Raw genomic sequence first — 20,837 nt, forward strand, 5'->3', positions numbered from 1 at the left:
AGTCTAGTTCCCAGTTGTCTTTTTATCTGACACATCCTCTTTGTTATCCATCCCTGCAGTATTTTACCTTAAAGGGTTTCTCTCTACCCTACTACCCTCTCCCAAACCTTTGAAGGGCCATTGCAGTGAAAGACTAATGAATCCCACAGCGACTTCTCCAGGCTTTTTGTCATACCCGGGGCTATCAGAATGCTATGCAATGTTTTCTACAAAGTCCTGGAGAACCCTGGAGGGATTTTTGTCACTACCCATCCCCAGATTCTGGAAGGCTTGTGCAGTGCACCTAGTAAAAGTGCAGGATACTCTGGAAATATTTCTCAGGTCTCTGAAGGATAGGAGTTTTAGCTGATTTATTTACTTACTTGCACATAATAGGCACCCAATAAATATGTGTTTAATGAATAAAAATCTTGTCTTCTCAGAGTTCATTGTATATAATACAAGAGGCCAGATAACAGAAGCTTTTCTTTCTATCTCTCATCTATTGGTCTGTAAGAAAATTAATAAAGTTAAAATAGAAGCATTTATTAGACTTTTTAGACTTGTAATCAGATTGAATTGTGGCATGCCATATCTTATTCTTGCTCATCCAAGTCATGAAAATCCAGTGGATTCTCACTAGAATAAGGGAAGTAACAAGATTTTTTTTTAATGGATTTCCTCAGGTGTGGGATACCATATAGTCATAGTGAAGGCACCTCACTGTAATGTTGAAGAAATCTCCAAATTGATATGTTATCATATACCATCAGCCGCTTTGGAGAAGAATGTTATGAATGAATTATCTTTTCTTCTACCCAAAGAGTACACACACAGGTATGGATTAAGAGAATGCTAATGTGGATGTTTAGATAACAGGAAATTATTGTGGCTTTTCCTGGTTTCTTCAGGCTTAGCAAGTAGAGTTCATTCAACAAGCCAAATATCCAGTCCTTGCTGCCACTTGCACTGAAGAGAGGGGTGTAATTTTATGGTTGTAGTGGGCTGGTTTCAATTGGTGATAATGGATGGGATGGTGTAGGTAGAATAAAAGTTATGTGGTGAGTAGAGTGAATGGAAATATTAAGATAATGAGAGAAAAAGTGCTTATAGTGGTGGCCCTTGAAGTCAGGGTGACAAGAAACTAGAGGAAAGAGGCAGTTTTACTGCATTAGTTAGCCAAGTTATTACTCATCAGGGGAGTCACAAAAAATAAAAACAGCCCTAACCGGTTTGGCTCAGTGGATAGAGCATCAGCCTGCAGACTGAAGGGTCCCGGGTTCAATTCTGGTCAAGGGCATGTACCTGGGTTGCGGGCACATCCCTGGCAGGGAGTGTGCAGGAGACAGCTGATGTTTCTCTCTCATCGATGTTTCTAACTCTCTATCCCTCTCCCTTCCTCTCTGTAACAAATCAATAAAATATATTTTAAAAAAATAAAAAATACAAACATGCCCAGCTGGTGTTGCTCAGTGGCTGAGTGTCAACCCAAGAATCAGGAAGTCAGTATTTGATTCCTGGTCAAGGCATATGCACAGGTTGTAGGCTCAGTTCCCCTTAGGGAGCATGCAAGAGGCAGCAGATTAATGATTCTCTCTCATTATTGATATTTCTATCATTTCTTCTCCCTTCCTCTCTCTGAAATCAATAAAAATATATTTTAAAAAAGAATAAAAACTTTACTGAGGTAACCATCCTAAAAATTTGAAATGAAAACTAAGAGTACTCATCAGTGACTTTCAGAGTACTTATCTTTATTTCTTGTCATATACAAATAAGTACTTGCTTTGGTTTTTCCTAGAGTCAAGCCAGTTGTCATAATCAAGAAGAATATGAAAAACTTTCTGTCTCCTTTTCTAAGAAAAAGAGGAATGTTTCAAAAAGATTTAAAAAGGAAAAAACCATGATTTTAACTATTTTTTCTTTCAATTCTTAATGTAATATAATTTTTTAAAGATCACATTACATTCAATGAACTCCATTTAAAAGTATGTGCAAGATGCTATAGAAATTGCTTTTTTTAAAAACAAAATTACTTTATTGTTAAATAAGCAGGTCAGAGAAAGATAAGTACCACATGATCTCAATCATATGTGAACAAAATAAGTCAAATGAACAAAATAAACTGATGAATAAAATAGAACCGGAGACATACAAGCATGGAACAGACTGAAAAATTTCAGAGGAAACTTGGGGGTGTGGGGCTGGAAGAGAGAGATTCATTGGGGGAATGTATATGCATATATGCATAATCATGGACAGAGACCATGGTGGGGTGAAGGCCTGGGAGAGGTGGGTGCAGGATGTTGGGGGGGTCAATGGGGAAAAAAACACACCAAACAAAGGCAACATCTGTAAGACTTTCAATAATAAAAATAAATTTAAAAAATAATAAAGAAAATAAATTTTTGAAAAAGTATTACAGTTTGCCCCCTCCCCAAGGCCTCTGTTGCACTATTGTTGTGTCCATGGGTTATGCACGTATATACAAGTTCTTTGGTTAATCTTTACTCCTCCCTTCCTTTTGAGATTTGTTAGGCTATTGCTCATGCTTCCATGTCTCTGGATCTATTTTGTTCATCAGTTTATTTTGTTCATTAGATTCCACATATAAGTGAGATCATGTCTTTCCCTGATTAGTTCTTTTTGCTTAGCATAATGATCTCCAGGTCCCTCCATGCTGTTGCAAATGATAAGAGTTCCTCCTTTTTTATAGCTTCATAGTATTCCATTATGTAAATGTACATCTTTATTATCCACTTATCTACATAATTAAGAGCTAGAAATAGCCCAAGTGCCCATCATTAGATGAATGGATTTTAACTTTTTATTTAGCAGTCTGAAAGTTACTGAAAAGCAGTAGCATGGAACAATGGCATCGAGTAGTGGAAGAGAACCCAGACCCTCATCATAAGCAGGAATGAAAGAATAGAGCATCATAGGGAATTGGGAGTAAAATTCTAGGTATGCATCCCTAGAGAACCGGGAACCAGGGGGGAGCTGTGGACCGTCATGATGGCTGTGGTTCATGTGAGGCTGCAGAGTTTCTCTGGTGATTAAGGCAAAGCACGTCTTAAACTGATCACACTACCCACCTGGCCTCACTCATGTGGACACATGGGATTCTTAAAGATAAAAAAGGAAATTAAACTATTTGGAAGCAGGTGATGTTAATTATATCCCCTACCAATCATTTGGACCTAGAGGACAAGAGAGGGGAGAGAGGCGAGGAGAGGAGAGGAGAGGAGAGGAGAGGAGAGGAGAGGAGAGGAGAGGAGAGGAGAGGAGATCTTAGAGGTGAACAACTAATTGTAGATTGCTATACCATACATCCAGATTTGGAATGATAGACTCACTAGAAATAAAATAAAAATCATGAAATTAGGGGAGAATGTTTTTTCTCTAACACACAGAGTTTTAAAAGAAAAAAAAAAGGCAGGGGAAATTATAAGAAAAAGAAATACCTATGGACCCAGTTATTTCAGAGATTCTTAATGATTTTCATTCCAGCTACTGTTTTGATAGCTAATAGTAATTGAGGTCTTACTTTTTACCAGGCATTGATCTAATATACATTTATTTACCTGAATAAATGTCAATCTATTTTCATAAGGATGAAAGAAAAATGAGCTATAGGAAGGATACTGAATTTGAAAATAAAAGGATCACAAGAAATGCCTACTTTGAAAATTAATGTACTGAAAAAATATAAAACTTAGAGACTCTGTTTTCATGATGTGAATCCAATTGAAGAGGACACTGTGAATCTTTCAGAGGGCTCTGTGAGGAGGGAAAATGACATAAAGTGAAATAAAATTCCTGTTGGCTAATAAAAATCTGACAGAGAAGCAATGAAAGAGAAGACTGTGTCAAGAATTCTTCCCAGAACTATAAGCAACATTTCAAAGAATAAAAAGAGATGAATACATTGCCACCACACAGCCATGAGAATGGTTAAAACTGAAAGGACATGTAAACATGGCAATTGACTCTCACTGCTGAGGGAAGTGTAAAATGGTAAAATGGCTTTGGAAAATGTTTGACCATTTCTACTAAGCTAAATTTGTGCGCATACTATGACCCATCAATTATTCCTAATGTGCACCTCAAAGAATGTTGATCAAAGATATCCTATCTAATAATAGAAAAAGATGCAAATTGACCATACCTTCGCTACACCCACCATTGGCTAATCAGTGATATGCAAATTAACCACCAACAAAGATGGCAGTTAATTTGCATACGTAGGCGCGAAGCAGCTGAGCGAAGACTGAAGGTGGCTCCGGCAGAGCAGCGAAGGCTTGAAGATGGCTCCGGCCGGAGCAAAGGCCTAGGTCCCAGGTGCCAGAGGAAAACCAGTGCCGGCAGCCAGGGGAAGGGAAAGCCTATTGCATGAATCTTTTCATGCAACAGGCCTCTAGTGTCTATATAAAATAGTGTTTATAAACACTTTTTCCTAATAGTTTCAAACCCCAAACAGCTGAAAATGGTTGAATATTACTCAACAATAAGAAAGAATGAACTAGTGGTATACACAACATGAATAAATCCCACAGACATTGTATTGGGCAAAACAGTATACACTGTAGGATTCCATTTACATAAAGTTCAAGAGATAAAACTAACATTTTTGGTTATGGGATTCTAAAATTAAAATGATAAGATGTGTAGGGTGTGTGTGTACGCACATATGCAGGGGAGTGCGTTATTGAGTAGAAAGGGGAATGCTAAAATTGAATTCTGGGATGCACAAAATGTTCTCTATCTTATATGAATGGTTGTCTAGTTATGAACATATGTAAATATTCATTTATAATTAATGTACTTTATATATGTTATACCTTAGTAAAAAGAAATCTAAAGTTAATATATGTAATAGATAGAAGGAATTACATCAAATGCTAATAATAGTATACTCTATGTGGTCACGTACTGTTTCTTTTCCTTTTTATATTTCTTGTATTTCTCTCAAAGTATATTATACATATATAATCTAAATAATATTTATATATTAAGTACACTATATATTTTATATATATTCATATGTATAAGATATTGTATATACTGTATCATGAAACATAACTAGGAAAGCAGCTTAATTCAAGTTTATCAAATACGTTTTCTTTTAAAAAATTTTTTTAAATTTTTATTGTTGAAAATTTTACATATGTACACTCCCCCTCTCCCCCCCCATTGACCTCTTCAAGCCTGTCCCCCACCCTCTACCCCAGGCCTTTACTACTCTAGTGTCTGTGTCCGTGGGTTATGCATATATGCATACAAGTTCTCTGCTTGGTCTCTTTTCACCCACCCAGGAGGTTCAACCATGTGTTACATGCTTCCATGTCTCTGAACCTATTTTATTTATCAGTTTATTTTGTCATTAGATTCCACATATGAGGGATATCATGTGATATTTTTCTTTCTCTGACTGGCTTATTTCACTAAGCATAATGCTCTCCAAGTCAATCTATGTCAGTGGTTCTCAACCTGTGGGTCACAACCCCTTTGGGGGTTGAACGACCCTTTCACAGGGGTCACCTAAGACCATCAGAAAACACATATGTAAAAACAATATATAATATATTGCTTTTGTGATTAATCACTATGCTTTAATTATGTTCAATTTGTAACAATGAAATTGGGGGTCACCACAACATGAGGAACTGTATTAAAGGGTCGCGACATTATGAAGGTTGAGAACCACTGATCTATGCTATTGTAAATGGTAAGAGTTATTTTTTTTATAGCTGCCTAGTATTCCATTGTGTAGATGTACCATGGTTTTTTAATCCATTCATCTGCTAATGGGCAGTTGGGCTGTTTCCAAATCTCAGATATTATAAATTATATTGCTATGAACATAGAGCTGCATATAGATTTTCTGATTTCTTATTCTATATTAGAGGCCCGGTGCACGAAATTTGAGCACGAGGGCGGGGGTGTGCATGTATATGTGTATCCCTCAGCCAGGCCTCTACCCTCTCCAATCCAGGACTGCTGGCTCCCAACCACTCACCTGCCTGCCTGATTGCCTGTAACTGCCTCTGCCTGGCAGCCTGGTCACCCCCAACTGCCCTCCCTTGCAGGCTTGGTCGCCCCTAACTACCCTCCCCTGCTGGCCTGGTCTCCCACAACTGCCCTCCCCTGATGACCTGATTGCTCACAACTGCCCTCCCCTGCTGAACATCTTGTGGTGGCCATTTTGTTTCCACATGGGGCGGCCACCTTGTGTGTTGGAGTGATGGTCAATTTGAATATTACCTCTTTATTATATAAGATTCTTAGCAGTGGGATCACTGGGTCAAATGGGACTTCCATATTTAATTTTTTGCCAAGACTCCATACTGTTTTTCACAGTTTTGTTCAGGTTGTCCAGTTTGTTGGAATATAGTTGTTCATAGTATGTTTTTAAGCGTCCTTTTTATTTCTATGAGGTCAGTTGTTACTTCACCTCTTTTGTTTCTGATTTTATTTATTTGGGTACTCTTTGTTTCCTGGTGAGTCTTGCTAGAGGTTCATCAATCTTTTCAAAGAACAAACTCTTAGTTTTATTGATCTTTTGTATTGTTTTTTAGTTTCTATGTCATTATTTCCTCTCTGATCTTTATTATTTCCTTGCGTCTTCTTACTCTGGGCTTTTCTTGTTGTTCTTTTTCTAATTATTTAAGTTGTAGGGTTAAATAGTTTATTATTAATTTTTCTTGTTTTTTTGAGGTAGGCCTCTAGTGCTATGAACTTCCCTTCTCAGGACTGCTTTCAATGTATTCCATAGATTTTGGGTTGTTATGTGTTCATTTTCATTTGTTTCCAGGATATTTTCTATTTCTTCTTTGATCTCTTTGGTAGCCCATTCATTGTTTAATAGCATGTTATATAGCCTCCATGTGTTTGAATGTTTTTGAGTGTTTTTATTGTAGTTGATTTATAATTTCATGCCATTGTCATCTGAGAAGATGCTTAATATGATTTCAATCTTTTTGAATTATAGAGACTTAGCATATGTCCTAATATGTGTTCTGTCTTTGAAAAATGTCCCATGCACATTGAGAAGAATGTACATTCCATAGCTTTGGGATGAAATGTTCTGTGTATGTCAATTAATTACATCTGATCTAGTGTATCATTTAGGAGCACTGTTTTCTTGTTGATTTTTTTATGTAGAAGATCTATATAGTGATGTCAGTGGGGTTTTTAAGTCCCCTACTATGATTGTATTCCTGTTTATCTCTCCCTTGAACTCCCCCCAGAAGTTCTTTTAGACATTTGGAAGCACTTGTATTGGGTCCATATATGTTTACTAGTGTTATAGCTTCTTATTTTATCAATCCTTTTAGTATTATGAAGTGGCCTTCATGATCTCTTGTTATGGCCTTCACTTTGAAGTGTATTTTGTCAGATATGAGTATTGCTACCGCAGATTTTTATTCATTTCCTTCCCTTCACTTTCATTCATGTGAGTCCTTTGTTCTGAAATGGTTTTTTGTAGATATCATATGGGTCATCCATTCAGCTACACTATGTCTTTTGATTGGAGCATTTAAGCCATTTACATTTAAGGTTATTATTGGCTAGTGTTCCAGTGCACTGATTTATGCACATTGAAAGGAAATTAATTAGAAGAAATATTTTAATATTGCTATTTTCCCTTTATTTATAATAGAAATGTCAACCAAATTCATGATTGACAATGACACATCAAAACACACACGTATGATTGGTTCCAGTGAGAGCTTTATATGTATCGCGCATGTGTGAGTCAATTTAGACTTTTATATATATGTAGAATAAACTTGCTTAATTAGACCTGCTTTCTAATGTAGCTAAACTTTTTCCAGCCCAGTGAGCACCCCGACTTCTCTTTCAGGTAATTGTTAGCAACACTGCAGTAAATAGCAACACGAAACAGATTATTATTGTAGATCACCCAGGAAGAACAAAGGGTAAAATATTTAACTGCAGCCGTGTTTGACTATATTCTGCGCAGTGAGAAGACCTAAAGTCATTTTCAAGTTCCACCATTTCTTCTTTTCAGTCGGGTCAAGTTTCTAAACCTTCTAAATCTCCATTTTCTGGCTAATGAAAAAAAAAATAGAATTCTACTGAGTCTCCTATCTACCTACTCCAGGACTTGTGTGAGGATCAAATGAGATGAGGCACGGGAAAATGCTTCACAGACATTTGGTTAAACTGTAAAATGTTTGCACCTGGCTATAAAGCAGATTGGGTTCCGGGGCTAAAGAAACTCCAAGGAGGGTAGTTGCTAGGGAGAGGGAGCTGGGCATTTTGTGAAGTAGGCCCTACAGGATACCTACTTCATTACCCAATGCCCACAGCGACCATTTTGGGGCTGGGCTGGGCTGTGGGCCGCATTTTGCGCCATGGGGTCTTGGCAACATCAGCTGCAATTTGGTGGGCTATCACTCTGAGGTGGAGGTGGGGCCTGTGTCCCACTTGGGAAACTGAGTATTGGTTTGTTGGTGTCAGGTCCATGGTGCCGTTAATTTTTAAATGGACAGTGCATGTCATAGCAGCTCCTCTATTGAGGGTCTGCCCCCTGGTGGTCAGTGTGCGTCATAGCTACCGGTCAGACAGACAGACACTTAGCCTTTTATATATATACTAAAGGCCTGGTGCACAAAAATTTGTGCACTCGGGGAGGAGAGGGGGGTCCCTCAGCACGGCCTGTGCGCTCTCGCAGTCTGGGACCCCTCGGGGGATGACCACCTGCTGGCTTAGGCCCGCTACCTGGGGGATTGGGCCTAAGATGGCAATCAGACATCCCTCTGGCAGCCCAGGAGCCCTTGGGGGATGTCCACTTGCCAGTGGGGAACAGGCCTAAACTGCAGTCGGACATCCTTAGCGCTGCTGAGGAGACAGGAGAGGCTTCCACCACCACCGCTGTACTGGCAGTCATCAGCCTGGCTTCTGGCTGAGCAGAGCTCCTCCCATGCGAGAGCACCCTGACCATCAGAGGGCAGCTCCTGCATTGAGCGTCTGCCCCCTGGTGGTCAGTGTGTGTCATAGTGACCAGTCATATCCAGTCCTTCTGCTGTTAGGTTCAGTTTGCATATTACCCTTTTATTATATAGGATATAGAAAGGTACTTATTTATTTTTATTCTTTATGCCTGTGTTCTTCTCTTTCTATCTCTTGTTTTTAAACAGTCCCTTTAGCATTTCTTGCAGTGCTGGTTTGGTGGTAATAAAGCCTTTTAGCCTTTTTTTCTGTAAAACTCTTTATTCACCTTAGGTTTTGAATGATAGCCTTGCTGGATAGAGCAGTCTTAGATTCAGTCCCTTGGTGGTCATTACCCTGTATACTTTGTGCCATTCCTTTCTGGCCTGAAATGTTTCTATTGAGAAGTCAGCTGACAACCAAATGGGAGCTCCATTGTAGGCAACTCTCTGTCTCTTCTTTGCAGTCTTTAAGATTCTTTGTCTTTAACGTTTGCCATTTTAATTAATATGTGCCTGACTGTGGGTATTTTGGGGTTCCTCTTGATTGGGATTCTCTGTGTTTACTGAACTTGAGTGATTTTTCATGACCAGGTTAGGGGAAATTTCTGCAATTATTTCTTTAAACAAGTTCTCTATTCCTTTCTCATATTTTACGCCTTCTGATATCCCTATAATGTGGATGTTGTTATGTTTCATAGTTTCCCAAAGCTCTCGTAGACTCTCCTCCTGCTTTTTAATTTTTTTTCCATTTGCTGCCCTGAATGGGTGTTTTTGTCTACTTTGTCTTCTAATTCACTGATTCAGTCCTCAGCTTCTTTTAGTCTACTACTGAATCCTTCCAGAGTGTTCTTTTCTTTTTGTTTGTTTAGCCTTTAAAAAAAAAATCTTTATGTTGAGATAATTACAGCTGTGCCTCTTCCCCCCCAACCCGCATTGCTCCCCGCCACCCGGTTCCCACCCCACTCCAGGCCCTCACCACCCTATTGTCCATGTCCATAAGTACTGCATTCATGCATATAAGATCTTTGTCTAATCTCTCCCCACACCGCCCCCCACACCGCCTTCCCTCTGAAATTGTCAGTCTGTTCCATTTCCATGCCCCTGATTCTATTACATTCATCGGTTTATTCTGTTCATCAGATTTTTTATTCATTTGATTTTTAGATTCACTTGTTGATATATATGTATTTGTTGTTACTTTGTTGTTCATAATTTTTTTATCTTTACCTTTTTCTTCTTCTTCCTCTTCTTAAAGAATACCCTTCAGCATTTCATACAATACTGGTTTGGTGATGATGAACTTTAGCTCTTTCTTGTCTGTGAAGCTCTTTATCTGACCTTCAATTCTAAACGATAGCTTTGCTGGGTAGAGTAATCTTGGTTGTAGATTCTTGCTATTCATCACTTCTAATATTTCTAGCTACTCCCTTCTGGCCTGCAAAGTTCCTGTTGAGAAATCAGCTGGCAGTCGTATAGGAGCTCCCTCAAAGGTAACTAACTGTTTTTCTCTTGCTGGTTTTAAGATTCTCTCTTTGTCTTTTGCCCTTGGCATTTTAATTATGATGTGTCTTGGTGTGATCCTCTTTGCATTCCTTTTGTTGGGGTTTCTGCACTTCCTGGACTTGTAAGTCTATTTCTTTCACCAGGTAGGGGAAGTTTTCTGTCATTATTTCTTCAAATAGGTTTTCAATATCTTACTCTCTCCCTTCTTCTGGCACCCTTATAATTTGGATGTTGGTATGCTTGAAGTCATCCCAGAGGCTCCTTGCACTGTTTTCATATTTTTGGATTCTTTTTTCCTTTTGCTTTTCTGATTGGGTGATTTTTGATTCTTCATATTTCAAATCTTTGCCTTGATTCTTGGGGTCCTCTAGTCTACTTTTGGGTCTCTGTATATTATTCTTTATTTCAGTCAGTGTATGCTTAATTTCTAGTTGGTCCTTTTTCATATCCTTGAGGGTCTCACTATATTTCTCGGAGGTTTGTAGAAGATTCTTGAGTAACTTTATAACCGTGGTTTTGAACTCTATATCCAGTAGTTTTCTTTCACCCATTTCTTTCATTTGTGACCTGTTTCTTTGTTTCTGCATTTTGGCTGCTTCCCTGTGTTGATAGAGTGGCTTTGTGTACTAGGTGTTCTATAAAGTCCAGTGTCTCAGCTTCCCTAATTACTTGAGGTGGACACTCTTGGTGCACCGCTTTGTGGGCTGTGTGCACAGTCTTGTTGTAGTTAACCCTTTGAGTGCTGGGGAGCGCAATCGCACTCCTCCTGTCTTTTGCCAAAAGTGCCGGGAGTGCTATCTGCAATTTTTTTCTACTAGTATTTTATAATACAACTAGAGGCCCGGTGCACAAAAATTTGTGCACTTGGAATGGGGCGTGGGTCCCTCAGCCCAGCCTGTGCCCTCTTGCAGTCTGGGACCACTCGGGGAATGATCACCTGTTGACTTAGGCCCGCTCCCTGGTGGATTGGGCCTAAGCTGGCAATAAGACATCCCTCTGGCAGCCTGGGAGCCCTCGTGGGATGTCCACTTGCCAGCGGGGAGCAGGCTTAAGCTGCAGTCGAACATCCTTAATGCTGCTGAGGAGGCGGGAGAGGCTTCCACCACCACCGCTGTACTGGCAGGCATCAGCCTGGCTTGTGGATGAGAAGAGCTCCCTCTGTGGGAGCACACTGACCACCAGGGGGCAGCTCCTGTATTGAGCATCTACCCTCTGGTGGTCAGTGTGTATCATAGTGACCAGTCATTCCCAGTTGTTCTGCTCTTAGGGTCAGTTTGCATATTACCCTTTTATTATATAGGATAGAGGCCTGGTGAATGGGTGGGGGCCGGCTGGTTTGCCCTGAAGGGTGCCCTGGATCAGGGTGGGGGTCCCGCTGGAGTGCCTGGCCAGCCTGGTTGAGGGGCTGATGGCTGTTTGCAGCTGGTCACACCCCATTCAGGGTGGGGGTCCTCACTGGGGTGCCTGGCCAGCCTGGGTGAGCGGCTGTTGGCTGTTTGCAGGCTGGTCAACCCCCAGCCCCACAGTGGGGACCATCTCCCCATGGAGGTTTGGCCAGCCTGGGTGAGGGGCTGATGGCTATTTTCAGGCTGGCCAAGCCCCCTTTAGGGTGGGGGGTCCCCACTGGGGTGCCTGGCCAGTCTGGGTGAGGGGCTGAGGGCCATTTTCAGGCTGGCCAAGCCCCCTCGGCTATGGAAGCTCCCAACCTCTCCTTTTTCTCTTTTTCTTTTTTTATTCTGGGTTTTATTTACCTTCTATAATTGAAACTTTGTTGCTTTGAGTGGAGCTCAGAGCTGGCCATGGCAGGGAAGCTTGGCTTCCTACTCGCTCCAGCTCTGTGGCCACGGCTGACTGAAAGCAAGTATCGGGTTTATTTACCTTCTATAATCAAAACTTTGTTGCTTTGAGTGGAGCTCAGAGCCCGATGTGGCAAGTGGGAAGCTTGGCTTCCTCCATCATTGGGGCAACCAAGCCTCCTGCTTGCTCCAGCTCCGTGGCTGCCGGCTGCCATCTTGGTTGGGTTAATTTGCATAAAGTCGCTCTGATTGGCTGGTGGGCGTGTCTTAAGGTGTAGCAAAGGTACAGTCAATTTGCATTTTGTCTTTTATTAGTGTAGATCAGCAAACAATATATGTTAAGGATGAAAACAAATGTAGTAAAGGTTTCCTTAAGTTTTTGAATATGTAACTTCATTTACTTGCAATTCATACTTTTTTTCCTAAACTGCTGTAAAATCAGCAAAAATGCCTTGGCAATTTTAGCATAGTTCCTAGGATATTGGTTGGCACTCAAAGGGTTAAGCCTTGATTGCTGTTGGTATCACTGGGAGGAATTGACCTCCAGGCCAATTGGCTGTGAGGACCAGTTGTGTCTACAATGGGAGAACTTCCGTGCTAGAGGCACCTTTATAGGGCAGGACTTGCTTCAGTGGGGTTTTGGCACTCACTGAGTCTGCCCCCTGAGTGTGTCTCTTATGGATGTGAAGAGTTGTAATCTGTATGGTCTTACTCTGACCACTGGGTACACTGGCTCTTGGATTTCTAAGGAGGTGCAAAGTTAACCACTGCCTGAGGCCACCCTGTAGGAGCTACAGAGAGATCTGCAGATTCCTCTTCTTTGTTTGGGGTTTGGAGGTGCCCAGATGAGGTGCAGCTGTGAAGCAATGCAGGCTGGTGAAAAGCCTTAGGCCTTCTTTTGGAAGCTCTGGGGTTCTGTGACACAGTTGCAGTTTGACAGGTTTTTAGGTGGAGAAAGGCCAGGCCATTCATATGCAAAAGCTGCTGCACACAGCTTGGATGGGGTTGTAAACTGGGTGGGCAGGGTATCAGGGAATCACCAGGGCAGAGAAAACAGCAATGGTTGCCTGTTGGCCCTCTCCCAGATAGGTCCCTGGGTCTGTATCCCACAGCCCCATGCAGGAACAATGACCACTGCAACACCTCTGCGAGAAAGCCGCCCTCATATTCCGGGTTGATGCCAGACAGTCCAGTTTCTCTCTGTATGAGTCTGGGTCCCCCAGATTCTCGCCCAGAACTGGCGTTCAGAGCAGTCAGGAGCTTGTATCTCCCTCCTAATTGAAAAAGACAATAGCATACTCAGCTGCCAGCCCCTTTTGCACGTGCCTCTTTACCTCCACATTTCCACACCTCTGCACCTCCTACAGGACTCAATGCACTTTTCTCTTTCCTTCTAGTTGTAGAATTTCCACTCAACCAGCCTTCCCATGGTTCTGGATAATATTTGTTTTGTCTTTTAGTTGTAGTTTTAATGTGATTGTGCGCAGCAGCAAGTTCAGGTGTTTACCTATGCTGCCATCTTGGTTCCTCTCCTATAATAATTAGTTTTATAGAAATGAGATATTATTATAATGTTCTGAGTCTTGTTTTGTTCCCTTATCAGCATTTCCCCATCCACTTTCTATGATAAGACTTTTAGGATTTCTTCATTTGTAAGATGACTGAAAAAAATTCCATTTTAAATTAAAAATGGAACTCCCATTTGACCCAGTAATCCCACTTCTAGGAATATACCCCAAGAAATCAGAAACACCAATCAGAAAGGATATATGCACCCCTATATTCATAGCAACACAATCTATAATAGCTAAGATTTGGAAATATCCTAAGTGCCCATCAGCAGATGAGTGGATAAAAAAAAAAAACAGTGGTACATCTACACAATGCAATACTATGCTGTTGTAAAAAAAAAAAAGTGAAAAAAAAAAGAAGGAATTCTTACCATTTCCAACAGCATGGATGGACCTGGAGAGCATTATGCTAAGTGAAATATGCCAGTCAGAGAAAGATAAATATCATATGATCTCACTGATTTGTGTAATATAATGAACAACATAAACTGATAAACAAATATAAAATTCACGCAAGATTTGAATTTTACACCATTTGTGCCATAAAGTGTTGCCAACGAAAAATAAAGATAGCGTGACAGCTGACAGTTCAGAGTTATTAAAAATGGAGCGCTACACAAAGAACAACGCATTTTCATTGTTGAGCAATATTTTAAAAATACTGAAGGTTTGGCAGCTACAGTTCGCAATTTTTGTGCAAAATAGGGTCAGAATAATGATTTAACCTCAACTGTGAAGAGATTAATTAAAAATTTTAGGGAGACTGGATAAATTAGTGATCTTAAACGCTCTGACCGTCCTTCAACAAGTCGTTCAACACAAAACATCGAAGCAGTTCGTGAGAGTGTTGCTGAGAGTCCAGGGACATCAATTCGGCACCATGGTCAAGAATTGGACATTTCAAGAAGCTCTCTACAGCGTATTCTCATGAAAGAGTTGCATCTTCATGCTTACAAAGTTCAATTGACTCAAAGTTCTACTGACCATGCACAGCGAATAGAGTTCGTTGAATGGATTATGGAACAACAAGTGGATGCTGATTTTTCAAACAAAATCATCTTCAGCAATGAGGCTCATTTTCATCTTGATGGCTTGGTTAATCGACAAAATTGTTGCATTTGGGATTCAGAAAATCCACGAGTGATTGTTGAGAAACAAATGCATCCACAACGTGTCACTGTTTGGTGCAAATTTTGGGCTGGAGGCATCATGGGATCATTCTTCTTCGAAAATGCGGCTGCTCAGGCAATAACAGTTAATGGTGCTCACTATCGCGACATGATAATCCAGTTTTTTGTGCCTAAATTGCAAGATATGGATGTGGACGACATATGATTTCAACAAGACGGTGCCACGTGCCATACAGCCTGAGAAACAATTCAATTACTATATGAGTCATTTCCTGGTCATATAATTTCCCGTTTTGGTGATCAGAATTGGCCACCCAGATCATGCGATTTAACACCGTTGGACTTTTTTCTTTGGTGTTTTTTGAAGTCTAAGGTTTATGCCAAGCCCACGACCACCCACACCTTGAAGGAAGAAATTGAGCGCTGCATCAACGAAATTCAGCCACATTTATGCAAAACGGAAAATTTCAACAAAAGAGTGCGTATGTTCCAGCAAAGCTGTGGAGGCCATTTACCTGATATGCTATTCCATACATAACCCTATACTGTATACTTTATGAATCAATAAAAAATTTACAATTTTTAATTATAAACCTGTGTTTTTTATCAAAATTACTTCTTGCATGAATTTTGGGACACCCTATAGATATAGAACAAGAACAACAACAAAAAACAGACCATCAAACCTTAGAGGGAAGGCGGGGGTGGGGGTAAGAGATCAACCAAAGGACTTGTATCCATGCATATAAGCATGACCAATGGACACAGACAATTAGGGGGGTGGAGCATGTTATGGGAGGTGGGAGTGGGTGTGGAGAAGTCAATGGAGGTAAAAGGAGACCTATGTAACACTTTCAACAATAATTTTTTTTAAAAAATAAAAATCCCATTTTAGTTAAATCTTACTGTATCATACATTCATATTATAATGTATCTACTTATTTACTAAACTGTTGATGGATCTTTATCTCCACTTTGTGCTTTATTAGTACACTTTAAAGTACCACACAGTTTAATTCAAATTTTGTCATATATTGTGTAAAGCCAAAAGAAACTAATAAATATGTGAAAATATTCATGTATTAACACTGCTTATCTATGAAGGATATTATAATTATTTTTATATGCATTCATTTTCTGAATTTTGTACAATGCACTCATATTAATTTCATAACTAATGTAAAAGCAGCAGAAAAAGATATGGGTGAATCCTAGTGGAAAAGCCATGCATTGGGAAGGATGAAGTATAGAAAGAGATGGACTTAAAACATGTGAATGGCTATCATGTAGATAGATTATATCTGATTATATAACTTGAAGGTGCCAGCTGGGAACCAATGTGCAAAACTATATAGAATTGAATGGAAAGCAATTTAAGCTCAAATATGAAGCTTAAATTTTAATAGATATTCCAAAAAGGGAAATTTGAGTTCTTCAACACTGAGAATGAAAAGATAGGTTCAGTTGCTCATACTGGGACTATAATAGGTGATCTTGAACACCTGGAGGTTTCTGGAAAAGATGATCCTTTGAATATGAAGTACAGAAAACTGTTCTTTAAAAGCCCTGATGTCTCCACATTTCATCTGTCTTGGATTCTACAGATTTCCTTGGCTGTTGAATCACATGGTTCTCTCTACATCTTCATCTACTGAACCTGATCCATTTTCTATTTTTGAGTGCCTTTTTCCCACTATTAACTTGAGTCTGATTTTCTATCTTGATTTACTAAATAATTGACTGAGGGACCATAGCATACATGTGTGTGATAAGTCAACTATGTCAGCTTGATAGAGTTTTAGCATAGATAGAGTCTCTTGATATTTTATTAGAAGACCAAAATTATGTGTATCCAAGTACAAAGTAGAGTGGGAAACAATTTGCTATAGTAATTTGCTAGTTTCTTTTTTTAATCAACTTTCCCACCTTTTTGATTTACCAGAGGCATGAAATAATAATGAGCATTAAAGTGAAGAATGATCTACATTTTCCCCAATGCTGAAAAAATGTTAATTTAGAATAAAAATACATAACTAAGAAAATCTTCTGATTTGGTGCTAGCATTTTCTCCTCCCTCCTCTTCCTCATTCTTACTCTTAATCATATTCTTACTCTAGGTTTGAAGCTCTGTTTACTGATCTGGAAAGGAGACATACAGAGCTGGGCATTGCTAGCTTTGGTGTCACTATCACTACCATGGACGAAGTCTTCTTTAGGTGAGCAGCAGTGCATAGGGAGCACCAAAACATTGAGTGGGGAAAGGACCACATCTTAGTCCACTTTAAAAACTCACCACACTCTCAGATGCACACATTAAAAATTTAAGAATTGTAGGGGGAGGGGCCTGACGTAATTTCTTTTACAATAAGAACATTGAAAAAATATCATCACCATCTACACTAATAAAAGAGAAAAATGGTAATTGGTGTACGACGATACCCTTTTCATTGGCTAATCAGGGCTATATGCAAATTAACTGCCAACTAAGATTGGCAGTTAACTGCCAACTAAGATTGGCAGTTAACTGCCAACAAGATGGCGGTTAACTGCCAACAAGATGGTGGTTAATTTGCATATGTAGGCACAATGCAGGGAGGCGAAAGGGAAAGCAGGAAGAAGCCCCCTGCCACTGACAGTGATCGGAAACCCAGCGGGGAGCTAAGAACTGGGGGGCAGGGCAAAGGCAGCCCTGGGGCCGCCTTTGCCCTGCCTCCCAGCCATGATCGGAGAATCAGGCGCCTTATCCACCCTGGCCAGTGATAGCAGGAAGTAGGGGTGGGGCCAGCTATGGGAGCTGGGCACGGTCGAAGCTGGCAGTCCCAGGAGCTAGGGGCCCCTTGCCTGGGCCTAAAGCGGAGTCCACGATCGCGGGGCCGCTGCAGCTGTGGGTCTCCGCTGCCCGGGCCGAACGCCTCAGCCAGAGGCATCCTGCAGGGGCAGGGGCAGAGCCCGCGTGATCGCGGCGCCCCCCGCTGCCACTGCAGGTCCCCGCTGCCCGGGCCAGATGCCTAGGCCAGAGGCATCAGGCCTGGGCTGGGGGCAGAACCAGTGATGGGGGGAAATGAGGGTCCCCTGCCCAGGCCTGACGCCTCTATCAGAGGCGTCAGGCCTGGACAAGGGGCCAATCCTGCGATTGGAGGGTGATGGGGGTCAACGCCTGAGGGTTCCCAGTATGTGAGAGGGGGCAGGCTGGGCTGAGGGACACTACCCCCCGCCGCACACCCAGTGCACGAATTTAGTGCACCGGGCCCCTAGTCATTTTATAAAGAATTTAGAGGCCCAGTGCATGAATTTGTGCACAGATTTGGGGCCCCTCAGCTGGACCAGCAATCAGGCCGATGATCAGGCCTATCATGGCCATAGGAGGTTGGCCGGGAGGAGGGACCACGGAAGGTTGGGTGGCCAGTCTGATCTGGGCCACTGGGGTGGCCATCTGGGGGGAGGGGCCGCAGGAAGTTGGCCTGCAGCTGGGGGGAGGGGCTATGGGAGGTTGGCCGCCGGGGCAGGGAAGGTTCAGGGGAGGTTGGCCGGCCAAGGGAGGTTGTTGTGGGAGTGCACTGACCACCAGGAAGCAGCTCCTGCATTGAGCATCTGCCTCCTGGTGGTCAGTGCACGCCATAGTGACCAGTCGTTTGTCATTCAGTTGCTTAGGCTTTTATATAGATAGATAGATAGATAGATAGATAGATAGATAGATAGATAGATAGATAGATATTTTAACTTTCTCAAAGTAGGAGTTAGACCTTAATCTTTAACTTGAATGAGTTCCACTTAATGAAACATTGTGTTGCCCTTGTTTTTCTAGCTTCCCATGGTCTGGCAGCAGTCCTGTGACTGGTGCTGGGGAACCACTTGCTCTACCATATTGCTTTCATATAGTGCTCCTACCAGTCAGCAAGCAAACCAGGGAGTCATTCTAAGTTGGGTGTTGTGACTCATTCTCCAAACAAGATGTATTGGGATAAAGTAGAAATGTAATATTTTGTACTTTTTAAATGTAGGGTCAGTAATATGGAAGAGACACAAACAGACATTGTATCTACCCAACCTCAGCCTCTCTCTCAGATGAGTGAAGTGTCAGTCAAGAACCAGAATAGGAATATGTCAAGAAATGAGGGAGCAGATTTGTCTACTGTGAATGAAAGACCTGCTGTTATGTTTAATACTGGGGTAAGGACCTTTACAGAAAACTGATATATATTTGGTTGGGGTACAAGAGATACATTTTTAAATACTTGGACAAAAGGAGTGTGGAATTCACAAGCATTGCAGACCCAACCAGATATGGAACACCCTGTACCATGGCCTAATTAATTTCTCAATGCAGAGGAATGTGTTCTAGATAAAGATCTTAATAGTTACTTCTGAGTTGTATTTGTTTTCTGTTTTAGAATTCTTTTGTTTTTTCAAGATGATAATCCAGAAATTTGTTAGTTCATTGAAGCTAGAATGAGCTGGAGTGAGCATAATTCTTAATAATCAAGCATGCACAATATTTTAAATTTTTTGCAATGGTAATTGATATTACATAAGGAATTTCTATTTAATCACTATGATTCTCAGTGTGGTAAGTTTGTTTGAGTTGTCAAGCATTTCTTTTATTCTCCTAATTATCCATTCCTCCTATAAAACACTTTGGTTTTCTTGACTATAAGAAGACTGAGGAAAATCATCTTGTTGAGACTTTTAAGTATGCTATATCAAAAGCCAGAACATAAATATCTTAGTTAATCCTTATAGCAAAAGTTAGAAAACTTTATGTAAGGAGATGATAAATATATAAGGCTTTGTGGGCCATATGGTCTCTGTTGCAACTACTCAGCCCTGTCATTGTGGCAACAAGCAACCAGAGACAATGCAGAAATGAATGGGTGTAATTGTGCTGACCCCTGTCTTATATAGACAAAAGGATGTACATACTCTTGTGCATTATCATACTATGTTTGAATTCTATTCCAAGTATGTAGAAACTTTATGTATCTCTACCATAAAATTCCAGTGTTCATCTTTAATTTCAATGTGATTGACCTGTTTAGGTCTATAAATATTGTAATGTTCTGTTTCTCCTTTCTTCAGTGTTCCCTCTACCACCAGCAGTTCTGTGCCATGTTCATAAAGAGGGCAATATTCAGTTGGCGCCACTGGAAACTCATTTTGCTGCAGATACTGGCACTTCTAGGATCACTTATCCTTCTCTCAGAGACTGTTACGTTGACACATAGTAATGATGATACGGCCAGACTAATGAGTTTGAGTCAATATGGTCAAACCATTGTGCCTTTATCAATTTCTGGGAATTCTAATTTGACTCTGATTTTCTTAAAACATCTTAAAAGTATGCTAGAGCCTGACAACCACATACTTAAGGAAGTGCAAGGTAAGGCTCATCAAGAAAAAGTTTGTTCTTAGATGAAGATCTGGTTTTGTAAAGAAAGGTCTTAACTGTATATGTGGCTTCCTCTCCATTCTTTTCCTGTTAGTCACCAATTTTATAGAGGCAGCTCAGAATCAAGAAATGCACTCTTTAAGGTTACTGGCCTCAAAATGTTCATTATTATTGGCATTTTAGCTGTGAGTTGCCTACATGACACTTGTCCCTTCCAGTAAATAAAAGTGCCAAAGTACCATGAAATTAAGCATGAATTTTGTTTTGTTATTCGAGATCTAGTCAGAATGCAATGTATCACATGACTCCCTTACAGAATAGAATGGTGGCCCCATGCTATTCTTCCATCTCCCGCATCTTTTCCACCATTCATGTCATTATTTTTATTTTAGCCATCCTGGTAGGTATGTAGTGATATTTCATTGTTGTTTTAATTTGCTTTTCCCTAATGTGCGCATCTTTTTCATGTGTTTATTTTTCATCTGAAATATGTGTTCATGTTTTTTGCTCCT

General features: G+C 40.6%; 1 protein-coding gene across 1 annotated transcript in view; it reads left to right on the forward strand.

Moving 5' to 3' along the window:
- The window catches only part of LOC132232543 (phospholipid-transporting ATPase ABCA3-like), a 204,655-nt gene that overhangs the window by 171,290 nt on the left and 12,528 nt on the right, over window positions 1-20,837 (forward strand). Inside the window, exons 16-19 of the mRNA XM_059691927.1 lie at window positions 666-816; window positions 17,057-17,155; window positions 18,941-19,109; window positions 20,016-20,316. Coding sequence (XP_059547910.1) covers window positions 666-816; window positions 17,057-17,155; window positions 18,941-19,109; window positions 20,016-20,316 — 720 coding nt within the window. The remainder of the gene's footprint in view (window positions 1-665; window positions 817-17,056; window positions 17,156-18,940; window positions 19,110-20,015; window positions 20,317-20,837) is intronic.

Source organism: Myotis daubentonii, chromosome 4, assembly GCF_963259705.1.
Source record: "Myotis daubentonii chromosome 4, mMyoDau2.1, whole genome shotgun sequence".
Lineage (NCBI taxonomy): Eukaryota > Metazoa > Chordata > Mammalia > Chiroptera > Vespertilionidae > Myotis > Myotis daubentonii.